Source organism: Oryzias latipes, chromosome 19, assembly GCF_053564925.1.
Source record: "Oryzias latipes strain Hd-rR chromosome 19, Olatipes_Hd-rR_3.1".
NCBI classification, from domain to species: domain Eukaryota; kingdom Metazoa; phylum Chordata; class Actinopteri; order Beloniformes; family Adrianichthyidae; genus Oryzias; species Oryzias latipes.
In genome coordinates this window covers 8345837-8360250 of record NC_136255.1, presented here as the reverse complement: position 1 = coordinate 8360250, position 14414 = coordinate 8345837, and the positions used below count along the sequence as shown (strand labels likewise).

The following is a 14414-nucleotide window of genomic DNA, read 5'->3' as shown; positions in this document are numbered from 1 at the left end:
TAAAGAAACAGAAGTGCAATTTTAAGATTCATTTTTATTAAACATGTCCTCCATCGTCAGAAAAATGCCACAAGAACATGTTAAAAACAAGATTTTCATTGGCGTGGGTCTGTAAGCACAAGGATTTTGTTAGACACATGGAGCACAATAAAAAAAACTCTAATCTTAATCAAATTTCAAACATCTTTAGCTTTTTCTGCCTTTTTATACAAGTGTTTTATAAAAACAATTAATGCGTTCATTCATTCATTCATCTTCTAAACCCGTTTTGTCCCTTTCTGGGTCACGGGGCCGCCGGAGCCAATCCCGGCCACTCCAGGGCGAAGGCAGGGAACATCCTGGACAGGTCGCCAGTCTGACGCAGGGCCAGAAGTCACACACCCGTGCACTCACATTCACACCTAGGGAAAATTCAGAATAACCAATTAACCTATGAAGGTAATTAAAGCTTATCTGGTTAAAACAACCACAACAAAAAAAGACCAACTTTAGCTGCATTAAAAAAGTACCTTTAACATTTCCCATAACATGGTCACGTGGTAAATATTGTATAGACTGAATCCAAAACTGTAGGATTCTTTAATTCATCTTTGTAAATTTAAAAAGGATTGTTTTAGTCAGGGCTGCTAACTTTTTATCAAAGCTTTTGGTGAGACTCATAAAAAAGAAGTGATTCTATACATCTGCAAGTCATGAGACGAGTCAAGTGTAGTTTTGTGAAACTGTAATTGTGAAACGAAGCACCACTAGGGAAAAAAGATGAATTGAAAAGTAATAAGAAAGAAAGGAATTTTTAACACAAATGAATTGTTCACCTTAAAAATATGACAAACTAATTTACACACTAGGACAAACTAAGCATTAAGAAGAAATGTAAAACTGTCCCTTGTGTAATGGTCTTCACCCTTTTTTGAAGATTTAAGATTTTCAGTGGATGTTTTGATTGTCATTACTAATGATAAAGTTCCATCCAAGGCCAAACTTTGGTTTGGTTTAGGCCCACCTTCCATTTTAGTGGAGCAGCACCAGGGCCAGCTTTGCAATGGTCACAAGCCTCTGGAACAATCTTGCACCTGTAACCTGTGAGAAATAAATCACATACAGGGGAATAAGATCTTGACCACTTTTGGTTTATTTGCTTCTCCTTTCAGAGAAAAATATTAGTGAAGTATTTCCTCCACTATTCAATAGGCACAAAACACAAGACACATTCCTTTGGAACTCTTTTCTGTTAATTTAATGTAATCTCTGTATTTCGCCGTGAGAAATACAGGTGTGGCGTGAGAGTTTGAGAAATTATTCAAATTCACAAGTTGGCAGCCCTGAATTTGACTGTTTTTGACAGCTAAACATGCTGTTACTTTTTGGGTAATTTGGCTTTTAGCCGGTAGTGGGCAGTAAAAACGAACTTGCTTTGGATTTTTGTCATAGAGACCAATTTCTTCTAAATGTCATCTTTTCTTCAAAACCTAAAAAGCCCTAATAAATAATCATAGTTTCCATTTTAGTAGCACATTCTGACTTTCTGATCTGGCAAAAGTGTTTCCTTCGTGTTCGTGGTTAATGGATTTAACACAGAGAAGAGGGCTCGTGAAATTCGTTAAATTTAGAAAGATATTGATATATAGATCGGTGTTTTCATGGAGCTTGCAGTTTCTTGACGGTCCCTTAATGGCAGCCGCCTCGCGCTGTGTGTCTGCATCATAGCTCGAAGAGAACAATTCTCATTAAAAGGTTGTTTTTTTTTTGTTTGTTTTTTAAAAACGGTCTTTTGAAATGCATTTGTAGTTCACTCGCTGTGTTAATACAGAAGCATTGAGATATTTGCTGTCACATTTGAACGTTTATCAGAAGCGTATTTGCAGCCGGAAGTCCTAATCTGTGAATATCTGTGTAACTTTACCGAAGTGTCACGTGACCCTTGCTCGGACAGCATTTCAACAGGAAGTCTTCAAACTTCCGAGGCTTCTTCTGGCGCAGCTGAAAAACTGCTGAGATGACTCCGCTGTGAAGCCTTTAACCGAAGAACCCTCAGGATTGGAAACATCCAAGCGACGCTGAAAAGGCAAGTGTTTTACGGGAAACTCCAGTTTTATAGACATGCTTCTTGCTCTTGTCTGTTTTAGTTTGAGCTTTTGGAGCCAAAAGTTCCCCAAAACACGATGATCGTTAATGTTGATTATCCAATAAATGAACAAAGCTGCTATGTAAGTTGCAGTAGTCAACCAAATAAAACAAGGAATATTTCTAAGAGTTTCTACATTTGAAAGAAGTTTTTTAAAAATTCCATTTAAATTCTATGTAAAGGCAGAAACCTAAATTAGACAATCAAAATGATCCAAACAGCCTAAAAATATATTTTAAGAAATATATTTTAATAATTTCATTTATTTAATACTAATCAGTTTTTGGTTGTTTTAAATTAAGGAAGATTTACTGTTTACTCTGTTTTCAATGCAGTGCATTCCCATTATAGTGTAATGCACAATATTTCTATTTTTTTGGTCAAAAATTGAACATGAAATGAATAATTTAATGTTAAATTTAAAAAGGACCTGCAGTATCCCACAAGTATGGAGAAAGTGGAACTTTAAAAAAAATCAAGTGCACTCATAATTTAGACACGTATTTCAGGTAAAATGTGATGTTTTATTATTATTGGCAAATGTTTTCCTTTTTTTAAATCTGCTTTGGTCATATAGGAAGGTGAACCTGTCCAAAAATGACATCAGTGAAGTCATCATGTGTTTGATGGACCGTTAGGACAAGGGGTGTAGGAAAAAATCGATTCGGAGATATTTGTATTGATTTAAAATGCTGTCAGGACAATATTACATTTTTTATGGCCAACCTTCAGCGACTGACTTTTTTTCCACTTAAACCGCTGGTTGGCAGCAGCTCTACTCCGCACAAAACAACTACAAGATCTTAGCGAGAAGCAGCTACTTTTGTTGTTATGAGACATGTGTAACCGGTCGCTTTCTGCGTTATACTGGTTAATTATTGCGTGACACAGTGTTAACTCTTGGAGAGAAACCTCCCTTTATTTCTGGGAACAAACACACAGAAAACACACCGTATGATCCTGCCCACTCCAGTTCCTATACAAATGAAACAAACCAAAATGTAAGCTTTATCCCCAAATAAACCATTAATTCCTTGTAATCATTACATCACAAGTTAGAAACAAATATTTTTGTGATTATACAAATAGAAATTGACACCAAAAAGACAATAAACAATAGGATGGATTGGGATAACAAAATGATTTTAGGATGATGGAGCCCACCTCTCTAATGGGAGATGGTGCAGAAGGGGAGGGCAACAGTAGTCTTTGGAATAGTGTGGTCAAAAGAAAAGGAAGACGGGGGAGGGGCTATGGCTTGGGCTATGTCCGAATTCCCACCCTACTCAAAAAACGATATGGTGCGGCACTATGTAGGGCTCTGAATTTTAAAAGCAATTCAGACACCATGCTCACGGTGGATTAATTAAATGGTGGATATGACGTAATCGATTTCATGAAGTTAAAATCTTAATGAAAGGAGTGTTTTGCGACGATTTATTTATGAGTACACTGTCTTCAAAATATGAAAACATTGATGACTTATTTATTTATTATGGCGAACGCCCTATATAGTGCATTATATAGTGGTTAGGGTGGGAATTCGGACATAGCCTCGGAGTATAATGTAGCAGTTTGTTTGAGATCCCTCAGGTATGGTAACACTTAAACAGGCTTTATGCTATTAGAAAATAGCACATGCACTACATAGTTTTTACTTGGGATGGGTACCAAACCAAAACTCTGTGCCGTGTTGCAGCCAGGATCATCATATAAAAACGTGGATTGCACCGTTCGGGCTCCTGAACCGTTTAAAGGAACTGGAGAAGCTACATTCAGCAATGTTTGAAATACACGAAACTTTATTTCCTCAATCATACTTTTAGAATCTTATTGGTTCAAGCATAGTCATTCTATTTTTTTTATTATACTGAAAATGTATTTGGTTGTGGAAATCAGACAATGTGGACTTTTCCATTTAGGAATAAATATATTTTAAGTTACCAAAATAAAAGCTTGGATTTGCTTGAGGAAAAGTGACTTATAAATGAGATGCAGTTGCAGTGCTTAACATTGTGATCATTAAACAAAATAAATGTTACCATTTTATTACAATGTTAATATTCAGGTTGAATTTTTTTTTTAAGTCATACTCTTAACAAAAATATCGTGATATTTATCACATCGTGTGACGTATATCGGGATACGCATCACATCGCTAGACTCTTGCCGATACACACCCCTAGTTAGAACTGTTGATTGTTTAAAGAAAAAAAAAACCTTCAGGGGGGGACTGACCTTAGCCTGACCTGTTTCTTTGTGAATTGATTGTTCTTCCTGTCGGATTTTTGCAGTGGTAAACTCATCAAGTCTGCTGACTGCCCTCGTCCTGTCATGTGGACTGACATTTTATGGCTTTATGACAGGTCTGAAGGTGGAAAACACAAAGCGCCATGGTGACTCTGGAGCACAATGGCAAGCCTGCAGGGGACCAGGAGCTTGCCAAAGAGGCAGAAAGGAGAAAACTTCTGGTGCGTTTTCCTCCGTACGGTGGCGTCGACGGCGACACTTGCCCAACATGTCGAGGCACTGGACGAATTCCCAGAGGTCGGTTAAAAATCTGTGCCAATCTATGGTCTTTTTACTCATCTTTCTGCAGTCGTAAGCTAGGTAGCTAAATTTATACAGTGGCAGAAGCCAAAAGTCTGTTTGCTGGTTTGACAAACTTGTCCTTTCTTTCTTTTGCATCTGCAGGCCAAGAGGAGCAGTTGGTTGCTGTGATCCCATGTAACGACGTGAGGCTGAAACCCAGACACACGTAAGGACGGCACGGGCATCTGTCTGCTCAGGGATGTGTTTGAGGAAGGGTCTGTCTGCAGAGAGGACCCGTCTGCTGATGGAGCTTTTAGTGCATTGCAACATGTGTGTTTCAGGAAGCTGTACGTGTTTCTGGCCATGGTGCTGTGCCTCTTCGTTTGCTGCCTGATCCTGTTCTTCCTCTTCCCGCGGAGCGTCACCCTCACCCCGGTTTCTGTGCAGTCAGTGATGGTTTACTTCACCCCTGACAACATCAGCATGGATGTCACGGTAAGCCTCAGAAAGGTCATACATTAAGGCAGTGCTTCTCAAATAGTGGGGCGCGCCCCCAGGGGGGGGCACGAAGCGATGCCAGGGGGGGCGCGCGGTGGTGGCGGTTTTAGGCACAGGTTTGTCCGGTGCGCAAATTTAACGTGGGGGCAGCGGTGACAGCGGCTCAGTGCTTGGAAAATAATCTGGTCCACTATTCGGTTCCTATTGTCTGTTCTGTCTGTCCGCGGCTGCGCGAGTGAGAACGAAAGGGGAGGGGTGGTGTGGGCTCTGTCTGCCAGGGGAATCGGGGCACGCGGACCACTGCTACCGCTGCCTGTTGCCCAAGATCACCGCTGCCCTTAGATTCCTAAGCTCATGCTAACAATGTCATTCTTTATGAACTATTGTAGACATTTTGATGACGTGTCTTTATTTTCCATCCATGTTTTCTTTGTCTGCCTGTGGTTTAGTTGGTGTCAGACAGACATAAAGACAGCAGGTAATGCAGGAAAACAGCTGCACTTTTATGAGATCAGAAATAAACAATCCGTCATTTAGAAAAAAAAAATCAGCACGTTTTTACCTATTTCTTCAGACTAAAAACGTTAAATATATTGGTGCTGCTGTGTTAATGTTTCAGATCAATTTAGATTTAATATTATTTATTGATTGAATTATTTTTTTCAGCATCAAATGGTTCAGTTGGTCAAAATGTTTCTAGTTTAAATAAGGAATGACAGATTTTTTTTATTTCAGGTACTTTCAGCTTCTTTTTTGTTTTAGACTAGAACAGGGTTTCTGTGGCTAAATAAAGTTAATATTTGTTGAAAGTGGATTTATTTTGCTTTTTTCTTTTGTTAGTGTTAAAAGATACAATTTTAGGTATACAAATTTTATAGATACTGACCTGATGTATTGTCACCGCGCGAGTGTGTCTGTGTGTGTGTGTGTGTGTGGGGGGGGGGTTATGGGGGGGGGGGGGGTCAGGGGGGGCGCGAAACATTTTCTTTTCCTAGGGGGGGCCTGGCAAAAAATAATTGAGAAGCACTGCATTAAGGTAACAATTGGTACAATTTGTTTTGGTTTCCCCCTTTATGTTCTCTTTGATGTCTTATTGAAGCTTCTGGAAGATAATAGTTTAATTCAGACATAGAGAAGGATCCTTAAAACTAACATGAAATTATATTTACACCAAATCTCAATCCATTTCTCCTTCATCTCTTCTTTAAACATGTGTTCAACCGCGGTCACGATATCCTGCTGTAGGAAGTGAAATCCACCACAGATTCCTGTTTTGTAATGTTGCAATATGAACGTTTCTATTCTGCAGGGATGTTTGCCTTTTGACTGGAAATCTATCCCTGTTGATCCCATGCTTTGTTGAATAGGTCTGAAGATTTCATCAGGTCCACCACAAAGTCCTGTTGTAGCTTGATGCACACAGAGAAACGCACCTTTTGTTTGCGTGAATACCAGACAGCCACACCTTCCATTTCCTGGCTCTGCTGCTCCGCACTGCAGCTGAGTGAAGAACTGGCATGACAATGTGGCATTCCCTGGACATTCCTAACATTCCCGCCAAATTGGATAGATGGGAATCAGGAAGAAGGTTTTTAAAGATGTTTATCACTTAAACATCACAGAATTACCCAGCATGCTTTGGGATTGGGTGAAGTCCTGCTTTTAATGTAAGATTTTTTCCAGGGAGTTCTGAGACTCCAGGGTGCAGAAACACCCCTGCAGGTCTTATACCCAGTTTGGGTGGTTTCAGCTATTTGTACATGCTTGCTACACATTGTGACTTATTCATCTACTTTATTCTGAAACAGAACTTATAAATCCAAATGATCAAAATCAGGTAACCCAATGACTTGGCCTGGCCACATGTGTATAAAATCAAGCACTCCGGCATACAGACTGTTTTTACAAACATATGTGAAAGAATGGGCCACTCTCAGGAGCTCAGTGAATTCCAGCATGGAACCGTTATAGGATGCCACCTGTACAACGAATCCAGTCGTGAAATTTCCTGACTCCTAAATGTTCCACAGTCAACTGTCCACTCTATCAGAACAAAATTGAAGTTTGGGAACAACAGCAACTCAGCCACGCAGTGGTAGGCCATGTAACCTGACGGAGAGGAGTGCAAAGAGGTCACTGACTTTCTGCACAGTCAATTTCTGTAGAGCTTCAAACTTCATGTGACCTCCAGATTAGCTCAAGTACAGAACGCAGAGAGCTTCATGGAATGGGTTTATGGCCATGCAGCTGCATCCAAGTCACACATCACCAAGAGCAATGCAAAGCGTCAGATGCAGTGGTGTAAAGCACACCTCCAATAGACTCTAGAGCAGTGGAGATGCATTCTCTGGAGTGATGAATCACACTTTTCCATCTGGCAATCTGATGGACAAGTCTGGGTTTGGAGGTTGAGAGAACGGTACATTTCCAACCGGATTGTGCTGAGTGGGATATTCTGCGGAGGAAGAATTATGGTGAGGGGTTGTTTTTCAAGACTTGGACTTGGCCCCTTAGTTCCAGTGAAAGGAACTCTGAATGCTTCGGGATACCAAAACATTTTGGACAATTCTATGCTCCCAACCTTGTGAGAACAGTTTGGAGTGGCTCCTTCCTCTTTCAATATGACTGTGCACCAGTACACAAAGCAAGGTCCATAAAGACATGGATGAGAGAGTCTGGTGTGGATGAACTTGACTGGCATGCACAGAGTCGTGAACTGAACCTGATAGAACAAATTTGGGATGAATTAGAGCGGACACTGAGAGCCAGACCTTCTCAACCAACATCAGTGTGTGACCTCACAAATGCACTTTTGGAAGACTAATCAATAATTCCTATAAACATACTCCTCGTCCTTGAGGTCAGCCTTCCCAGAAGAGTTGAAGTTGTAATATCTGCAATAGGTGGACCAACATCATTTTGAACTCTATGGTTAGGAATGGATTGGCACTTCAGTTCAGATGTGCGTGGCCAGACTGAAAATAGATAAATAAATCAAGCATCTCTGATGTTGTTCAGGTGACCGAGACGAATGTAGACAGCTGTACTCTACTACTACTCCACTACTCTAAACCCCTGCTCTCTGAGCACCAGCCCCTCTCGATCCACGATAACGAGTGGGTTCTCACATTGTGACGTCACAAAGTGAGGAACAGCCCCTTCCAGGACGAGTCTGCACTGCCAGCACTGCCCCCAGCTTAACACACACTTTCTCCGCTGAGCTAGTGGTGATCAGCTTTATCAAGAGCATAAGGCTCCATAATATATAAATCCATCTTGCAAAAGTTTGTTTCTGTGGGCAAAACGCAGACATGCTGCCGAGACCGACTCTGGGTTGACGTCATGAAATAGGCGGCACCCACAAGGTGTGAAAGCCGGTTCCTCAGAGCTGGAGATAAAAATTGTGTTCTTTAGCGTGCCAAATGTAATATATTATAATATAAATGGCTATAGCTTACTTTGAAAGGCGTAAGAAGAGCATAATGTAGGCCCTACAAGGTGTTCAACACCCAAACTTCAATTTTTAAGAGTAGAAAACCTTTTATTGCTTTCAAGATGCAGCATCAGAACAGCCATCAATGGATTTATTTCTGTTTATGCTGAAGCTGCTTTTTACAAACCCAAACATCTTTGTTCAGTTTAATTCAGAAGAAAACATTTTTGGAACTTGTAACATGTTGAATTTAACTAATTCAAATTTGGAGTTTGCTGCTGAATATTTGAGAAGACTAATGTTTGTTATGTGCTGTGTTTATGTACCGGTGCGAAAACTGGGCTTTCAGGTATTATTTCAGTGCTGAACTGAAAAACTGTCCGTGGACCTCCTGAGTATGGAACCATGGTTGTCATAAGCTGCTGCTTTATGTTCTTTAGTCATGATGTGGACCAAATGTGAGGACATCCTGTTCTCATTTGTTCCAGATGAGACTGAAACCAGCTGCTGCCTCGATATGATGAACTTCACATGTGTCATTGTTTTTTTTTTTTTTTATCAGAACCTCATCAAGATCTCCAATGAGAACTACGTTCCAGTTCAGGTGGTGACGTTTAACATGCAGGGTCTGGTTAGCAAGACTGTTATGGGAAAGACCAGCATGACCAACATGACCTCCATCCAGCCCAGATCCCAGAGATCGGTGAGTGTTTCTAAATCCACAGCGCCTTTGCCGCATGCTGCCTTCTGATCTGTGTTTCTTCTGCAGGACGTCATTAAAATCAACCTCCTGATCACAGACAAAGGCTTGAAGTAAGACAGCACTCTTAGTTTTGGGCCTGCTGGGTTAACATTAACATAAAACATCTAACGGTCCTCTCATCCACGTGTTCCTCTCTTACAGCAACTACTGCAAATCATCCTCTATCAAGATTCACACCTTATTTGTGGAGTTGCAGTGAGTGTTTCAAAAGTTTTAAAACTTTAAAGTTCCACTCTAATCATCTTTTGATCTACTGTAAAAGCATTCCCAGTGGCTTTTGAATATGATTTCGCTGTTTTTAGCCTAAATCAAAAAAGCTGTTATTTTCTAGAACAGTTTCTGCAGAGCGGCAGGAGTTCATTAGAAATTCACGTCAGAGTTGTGGGTGGTACTGTTGGTGCTGAGTAACCCCGCCCCCCCTTCCCCTCCCTGTTGTTGAGAGCTTGGCACAGGGAGCATGTGGCCCAAATAAGCTCTTCTTTAAACGGCATGTTTTTGTCTGTTCCTGATTCACAACGATTTAAATAAATAAATACTAAGAAATACAATTTAAATCTTAATGTTCTTTATTTAGGTCCTCCGTCTTTACAGAAATGCCCCACAAACGTTAAAAACACAAAAACACCACTTTCATTGGCAGAAAACCCCTGCAGGGAATCTTTGATCTAAAACAGTTTGTTTTTAAATGTTGAATTCTGGAAAAAGAAACATTTTCAGCCACACTGACTTGGTTTCACTTCTGTCATCCATTCTTCTAAAAACTATTTCTGCTTTTTAGCAGCTGCTGTGTTTACAGCTCTGTCACGCTAAAGCCTCACATTTGTTTAGCAGTAAACTACCTCAAAATCTTTGTTCCGCCAGTGCAGAGGACCTGAAGTGGTCAAAGGGAAAGAAATTGTGTAGATTTAGGAAAAATTTTAGTTCCAATAATTTTTAATAAGCATTTATGATGCAAGTAGCTGCACCTGAACAAAAGGAAGTTTAAATCGAGCAGATTTGGTGAAAAATAATAGCAAAAACTTTAAAAAAATAAAAAAGACAGCAAAGATAGCTTAATGTTTATTTTTATATTTTTTATCTGAGATCTTAAATTGAATAAAAATTACTACTAAACCTGTCTCTTCTAAAAATGGGGTTGTAATTGCTTTTTTTTTTGTCCCCAGAATGACAATGAACATTTCCTATCTGTCACACATGGAGCAGCTGTCAGTCGACACCTTTGAGTACATCGACTGCGGCACCAATTCCACCGTCCCACATCCTGTGAGATGAAATACCCAGACTCACCGCCATCCTGCTGCCAGAATGGTGAATTTAATTCCAACCAGGCATGTCGCCTGTACAGCCTAAACCAATCACTACAGTGCTAAAATGTGAGAAAAGAAATGCTCCAAATCAACTTGTAGCCCAAGAGAGTTAATTTCTCTCTAAATATTCAGAAATGAATGTGTAAATGTGTAAAATTTACAAAGACTTTTTTTTCCCACATGTACATAATTGTTTAAGTCACTAAAAAATGTTTTTATGCAGGAGAGCCTTAATGTCTGGTTATTTTGTTGTGTTTTGCACTTTAATGAACTGTGAAGCTTCATGAATAATTTTAATTTACTATAAACTGCTTTCAGTGGTACTGGTTTTTGAAAGAGAGCCCTCTCAGAAAAACAAAAACAAAAAACTTGCTAAAGATATTCCATGTCTTTCCAAAGCCTGGAGGTAAACATGCTTTTAACAGTTTTATATCAGTAATGTGGATGTTTACTTTATCCAAAGAGCCCGCAAAGAATTGTTTAAAATGAAAACCTGAAAATTTAATAATTTGAGGGATTTCAATGATGCTGTTTACATATTTTAAATAAATCATTTTTTTATAAACTGCTTTACTTATAAAAACTGCAGAAACAATGTTTTGGCTGCTGTCCACAAATCACGTGTTTTCGATAAATTTAAAGGTGTAAATTTTAAAAATATGTATGCAATAAAATTTCTAAATAAGTTAACTTGTGTTTTGAATGTGTTGTTAAACCCATGTTCCCAGTTACCCTTTGAATTAGAAGCTAGTTTGGATCAAAACTTCTAAATATAAATATTAAATTGTACCATCTTTGAACTGGGCCCCACTTGACCGCAAGGTGGCGCCAAACCTCTTTGTTAGCAGAGTGTTAAACTATTACAAAAGATATTGCTACCAACCGTTATAACACGTGTCGCTCTTAACAACGCAAGTAGTTAACAAATGCAGATTTTTTGCTTGCTCTTTAGTAACCAAATGTTGCAAAAATTATTTTAATTTAGCTAAAAGTTAATAAAGACGCGTTTTGGCTTTTAAACCTCTGCAATTCCTAACTCTGCCATCAGAGGTCGCGACGTGTCCCTCCAGGTGGCCGTGACGTCACATGAGCTCGAGGTAAAGAAGGCGAGGACTTGTGAGAGAGCGGCTAAATGCTGCCGGAGTCCGAGAGGAGACTTACCTCGGTTTGGACACCTACCTTTATTCAACTATGGGTGCTTTGACCTCCTGCGGGGGGTAATTTTATCGAAACACTTAAAAAGGTAAAAGCATTTCCTATGCGTTTGGACGATAATTAGCAGTTATTTTGATGTTTATGGTCGTTTTAGTTCGGAAAATGGTCGCATGATTTTATCCTGAAATATCATTTTAATTGGATCCTGTTTGATTAAGTTATGTCGTATCGTGTTAACTTGAATGTAAAAAAAAAATTCTGGTAAAGTAAATGTAAAAAAATGTATCAAGTTAGGCTTGGAAGATGACATGGCGCTTTTTTGCTGCTTCAAAACTGCCGCATCACGTTTAAAAAGCCGTGATTCTGTAGGCTCAGGTGACTGGAACCCTGCACGCGGGAGGGGGCTGGCTGTCGCATGGCTGAAGGCAGGCAGCGCAGGGAGGGCTTCAGACTGGAGCCCAGGCTGATGGAGCACGCGCAGTTCTACCAGCGCGTGCTCCATCAGCCTGCAAAGAGGATTAGGAGGAATAAATACACCCGATGAAGAGGCTGTCTGTCTGCTGCCCCTCATGAGTTTGATCGAAACGTAAAGCGGAGTGAATCCTGTTTCCTCTGAAATGTGGAAACTGCAGTAGAAACGCCTGCAGTTAGAGGATAACTAAACATTCAGGTGTTTTGCTTCTAACAGTTCCTTCCTCATTCAATGCGCTTGTGTTTTGACCAGGTCCCCATCTTTAGTCTCTTCTCTGAAGTTGAAGAGCTAACGCTCATTTGGACTGGGTGGCCATCATGGGGAACCAGCTGACGGATATCGCTCCCAACACGCCGTTCCTGCCGAGCTTCCATAGTCTCCATGTGGTGGTCCTTGGCCTGGATTCCTCCGGAAAAACCTCCCTTCTCTACCGGCTCAAGTTGAAGGAGTTTGTGAAAACAATCCCCACCAAGGGCTTCAACACGGAGAAGATCAAGGTCCCTGTGGGGGCGTCCCGCTCCATAAACTTCCAGGTGTGGGACGTGGGGGGACAGGAGAAGTTGCGGCCGCTGTGGAAGTCCTACACGCGTCGGACCGATGGGATTGTGTTTGTGGTGGACTCCACGGAACTGGAGCGCATGGTGGAGGCCAGGGTGGAGCTTCATAAGATCACCCGCACCTCGGAGAACCAGGGCATCCCGGTGCTGATCCTGGCCAACAAGCAGGACCTGGACTCTGCCCTGTCTGCCGGCGAGGTGGAGAAGCTGCTGTCCATCCAGGAGCTCAGCATGTTCACGCAGCACCACGTGCAGAGCTGCAGCGCCGTGGATGGCCAGGGACTGCAGGCCGGCCTGGAGAGACTTTACGAGATGATCTTAAAGAGGAAGAAGATGGTGAAGCACAACAAGAGCAAAAAAAGATGAAGCTTGGCCTGCGTGAGGACCTGAAAAGGATTTTAATGCTGTGGGGACACTTTTGTTGCTTGAAGAAGGAAAGCAATCTGTGCCAACAAAACAAAGAGGGAAGGATTTACTCCAAATGCTAAAGCAGTATTATTAATATATGTTAGCAGTTATGCAGCTGCTCCTTCACATTTTACTGTATGGATGTCAAGGAAGCAGCAACTGCAGATAATCTGAAATAGGTGCTTTAGGTCTTTTTATGCAAATTGTACAGCTTTGTAAATAAGTCTGAATAAATCAAAACACTGTGGAGAAAACTGGCTTCAATCCGAACCTTTTTATTTTATTTTTTTGAATTGTATGCGTGATCCAGTGTCCTGTTAGTTGATCTGGAGCTAAAATCTGTGGCTCCACATTAATGGCTCGTTTTATGTGTTGCAGTTGCTGTGGTTGACTGCACAGCCTGCTGTGTCACATCTACAAGCTAATAAACATCGTTTCCCTGGGGGAGGTGCCACAGACTCAGAATAACAAGATGGAAACAGTCAGTTTTTAACATTTTAGTAGAGTTCCAGAACTTGTACGTCTGCAAATGAAATCAAAAAGTACAAGCATGATTTAAAAACAAACAAACATTGAATTGAAATGTCCAGATGGCTAATCTCTTAGATTGTGACCCTCCATTTTATTTCTGGCAGGATCAGCATCTGAGACCTACTGAGCGATGGGTGTTTCTCCGCCCTCTGTAAGACTTGGCAATCCGTTTAGGTTGATTCCCACCTTCTGTTGTCTGCTAACTGTGTGATTGTGATTCCATTAGTGTGTGTGTGTGCTCTAGAGATGCAGAGCTGAAGCACCTGAGGCCAGCGTTTGCTTCACAGCAGTTAAGCAGTTGCGTGTGTTTGGAATTCCAGGAAATAAGTCTCTTTTTTTATGTGTTTTTTTTATCCTGGTTTTATTTATATAATTTTTTACTTATTTTTCAGTGGCTTACAGATACGAGAACAAAGCATAAAAACCCCTTCCAGAACTGCCCTTACCTGAATGTTTTTCTAGATTTATTTAGAAAGTTTGAACCTAAAGCAACCCTTGTGCTATCCTAGGCACTTTAACATTGGGAGTTGGGTCATCTAGACCCACTAGACAGTGCGTTGAACCTTTTTCTTCAATGATTTGTGAACCTCACTGGTGTCCATGGATTACATGAAATCTTTCCACCTTTATCCA

At 40.7% G+C, this 14414-nt stretch overlaps 2 protein-coding genes and 1 long non-coding RNA gene across 4 annotated transcripts; 2 read left to right on the top strand and 1 right to left on the bottom strand.

The window, feature by feature from the left end:
- Window positions 1-263: 263 nt before the first annotated feature.
- LOC144987929 (uncharacterized) lies at window positions 264-2038 on the bottom strand. The gene is made up of 3 exons (XR_013651617.1): window positions 1904-2038; window positions 1004-1080; window positions 264-401 (listed from the first exon to the last, which is right to left on the bottom strand). It is a non-coding gene; the product is annotated as an uncharacterized LOC144987929 (long non-coding RNA).
- On the top strand, window positions 1927-13504 carry tmem106a (transmembrane protein 106A). 2 transcript variants are annotated; one of them, XM_078937740.1, is made up of 9 exons: window positions 1927-2065; window positions 4492-4672; window positions 4820-4883; window positions 4999-5152; window positions 9151-9291; window positions 9358-9401; window positions 9493-9546; window positions 10515-10659; window positions 12538-13504. In XM_078937740.1, the coding sequence occupies exons 2-8, from the start codon at window positions 4519-4521 to the stop codon at window positions 10621-10623; spliced, it is 720 nt and encodes a 239-aa protein (XP_078793866.1). In that variant the 5' UTR covers window positions 1927-2065; window positions 4492-4518; the 3' UTR covers window positions 10624-10659; window positions 12538-13504. The 2 variants fall into 2 exon arrangements, with proteins under 2 accessions (XP_078793866.1, XP_011471840.1); XM_011473538.3 differs by lacking the exon at window positions 12538-13504 and having other exon boundaries at window positions 10515-11348.
- arl4d (ADP-ribosylation factor-like 4D) lies at window positions 12603-13504 on the top strand. The gene has a single exon (XM_004086833.5). It carries the CDS (start codon window positions 12603-12605, stop codon window positions 13206-13208), a length of 606 nt encoding a protein of 201 aa, XP_004086881.1. The 3' UTR covers window positions 13209-13504.
- Window positions 13505-14414: the final 910 nt, after the last annotated feature.

Bases quoted from the DNA above. Each gene is read 5' to 3' on its own strand.
- tmem106a (XM_078937740.1), top strand. From the start codon at position 4,519: ATGGTGACTCTGGAGCACAATGGCAAGCCTGCAGGGGACCAGGAGCTT. The intron at 4,673-4,819 runs GTCGGTTAAAAA...TTGCATCTGCAG, and splicing joins CACTGGACGAATTCCCAGAG to GCCAAGAGGAGCAGTTGGTT. The intron at 5,153-9,150 runs GTAAGCCTCAGA...TTTTTTTATCAG, and splicing joins ACATCAGCATGGATGTCACG to AACCTCATCAAGATCTCCAA.
- arl4d (XM_004086833.5), top strand. From the start codon at position 12,603: ATGGGGAACCAGCTGACGGATATCGCTCCCAACACGCCGTTCCTGCCG.